The following is a 1,540-nucleotide window of genomic DNA, read 5'->3' on the forward strand; positions in this document are numbered from 1 at the left end:
TATTCTTTTTAAAGCAACAGGACACAGAAATTCTTTTTGCCGCGCAGGTTCAGAGTGTAATCCCAGATTTACACTGACTCTGGCTGCTGAGCTCAGTTGCATTGCCCACTCGCCCAGCTCCCGATCTGGCACGACACTCATCTCCGTTCCACCACGGGCCTGTAAACCTAACACTCCCCCCTGGTTCTCTGACCGGTTTCGTCCCCCCAGCTGTGACCTGTGCTTTGGGATGTTCCTGTAGTCGACGCTGAGGGTGAAGCAGCATCATGCCGTGTTCCTGTGCAGAGTGGCGGAGGTGGATCCGCCCGCTGGTTCTGGTTCTGTACGCTCTTCTGCTGGTGGCCGTGCTGCCGCTCTGCATCTGGGAGCTGCAGAAGGACAAGGTACACTTTGGTTTCTATCACCTCCACCTGGACCAGCTACACCTTCCACCACATTCAGACCTTCCAGCTTGACTAAGAGGGTTTGGGTTGATGTTCGTCTGTCACCTCAGGTTTTTCTGTGTGTCTCCAGGTTGGGACTCACAGTAAAGCCTGGTTCATCGCCGGTGTGTTTGTCTTCCTGACCATCCCAATTTCACTGTGGGGAATCCTGCAGCACATAGTCCACTACACCCAGCCGGAGCTGCAGAGACCGATTATCAGGTGGGCACCTTTAACGTTAAAGTTATGGATAAAGGAACAGTCCACCACATTGAGAATTTATGTTTCTGTACAACTTTATGTTTTTGGATTGAAGAAAACATAGCGTAGGAATGAGGCGAACTGTTTCAAACACAGACACAGTCAACTCTGTTAATTCACTGTATGACTGTTTGTGTGACAGGGTTGTTTCCAGCTTCCTGTTTTTATCAAAATGAGTCGGACTGAAACTTCCACAGAAGCAACCGTCAACGGACTCTTTATTTCACTGGTTACTCAGGTAACTAGAGTTCAGGAGACGTTTGTGATTTCTTCTTCTCCGTCTCTCCCCTCCAGGATACTATGGATGGTGCCCATCTACAGTCTGGACAGCGTGAGTCACAACAACACGCACAGGAAGTGTCACTGGTCTGTCCGCTCTATTACATTATGTTGCCAAGGCAACAGACCTTAATTGGAGGCAATGGGACAGTGTCACAAGACTGTCAGCAGTGAGCTCTATTACAGTTAATGCAATGATACTCCATGCCAGCATATCCACGTCTCTCCATCGTCATGGCGGACAGAGAGACAAAGATGCACAGCAGCAACAATAACAACAGCTATAATTCAAATAATTCCTTCTACTTCATATGTTCCAGTGGCTGGCTCTGCGCTACCCCAATCTGGCCATCTACGTGGACACGTGCAGGGAGTGCTATGAGGCCTACGTCATCTACAACTTCCTGGTGTTCCTGTTGAACTTCCTCAGCAACCAGTACCCGAGCCTGGTGCTCATGCTGGAGGTCCAGCAGCAGCAGCCACACCTGCCCCCGCTCTGCTGCTGCCCACCATGGCCCATGGGAGAGTAAGAGGACGGATGTCATGTCACTCTGCGATGGATGGATGGATGGATGGAT

General features: G+C 50.3%; 1 protein-coding gene across 1 annotated transcript; it reads left to right on the top strand.

The window, feature by feature from the left end:
* Positions 1-44: 44 nt before the first annotated feature.
* LOC113744871 (transmembrane protein 184C-like) lies at positions 45-1,506 on the top strand. Its single transcript, XM_027275931.1, has 4 exons — positions 45-383; positions 514-644; positions 978-1,014; positions 1,283-1,506. Exons 1-4 carry the CDS (start codon positions 267-269, stop codon positions 1,490-1,492), a joined length of 495 nt encoding a protein of 164 aa, XP_027131732.1. The 5' UTR covers positions 45-266; the 3' UTR covers positions 1,493-1,506.
* Positions 1,507-1,540: the final 34 nt, after the last annotated feature.

This window comes from Larimichthys crocea, unplaced genomic scaffold (assembly GCF_000972845.2).
Source record: "Larimichthys crocea isolate SSNF unplaced genomic scaffold, L_crocea_2.0 scaffold25850, whole genome shotgun sequence".
Classification (NCBI taxonomy): domain Eukaryota; kingdom Metazoa; phylum Chordata; class Actinopteri; family Sciaenidae; genus Larimichthys; species Larimichthys crocea.

What these genes read in the sequence shown, in the direction of transcription:
- LOC113744871 (XM_027275931.1), top strand. Translation starts at nt 267, where the DNA reads ATGCCGTGTTCCTGTGCAGAGTGGCGGAGGTGGATCCGCCCGCTGGTT. An exon ending in GGGAGCTGCAGAAGGACAAG is followed by an intron (nt 384 to 513) that starts GTACACTTTGGT and finishes GTGTGTCTCCAG; the next exon opens with GTTGGGACTCACAGTAAAGC. An exon ending in CCATCTACAGTCTGGACAGC is followed by an intron (nt 1,015 to 1,282) that starts GTGAGTCACAAC and finishes CATATGTTCCAG; the next exon opens with TGGCTGGCTCTGCGCTACCC.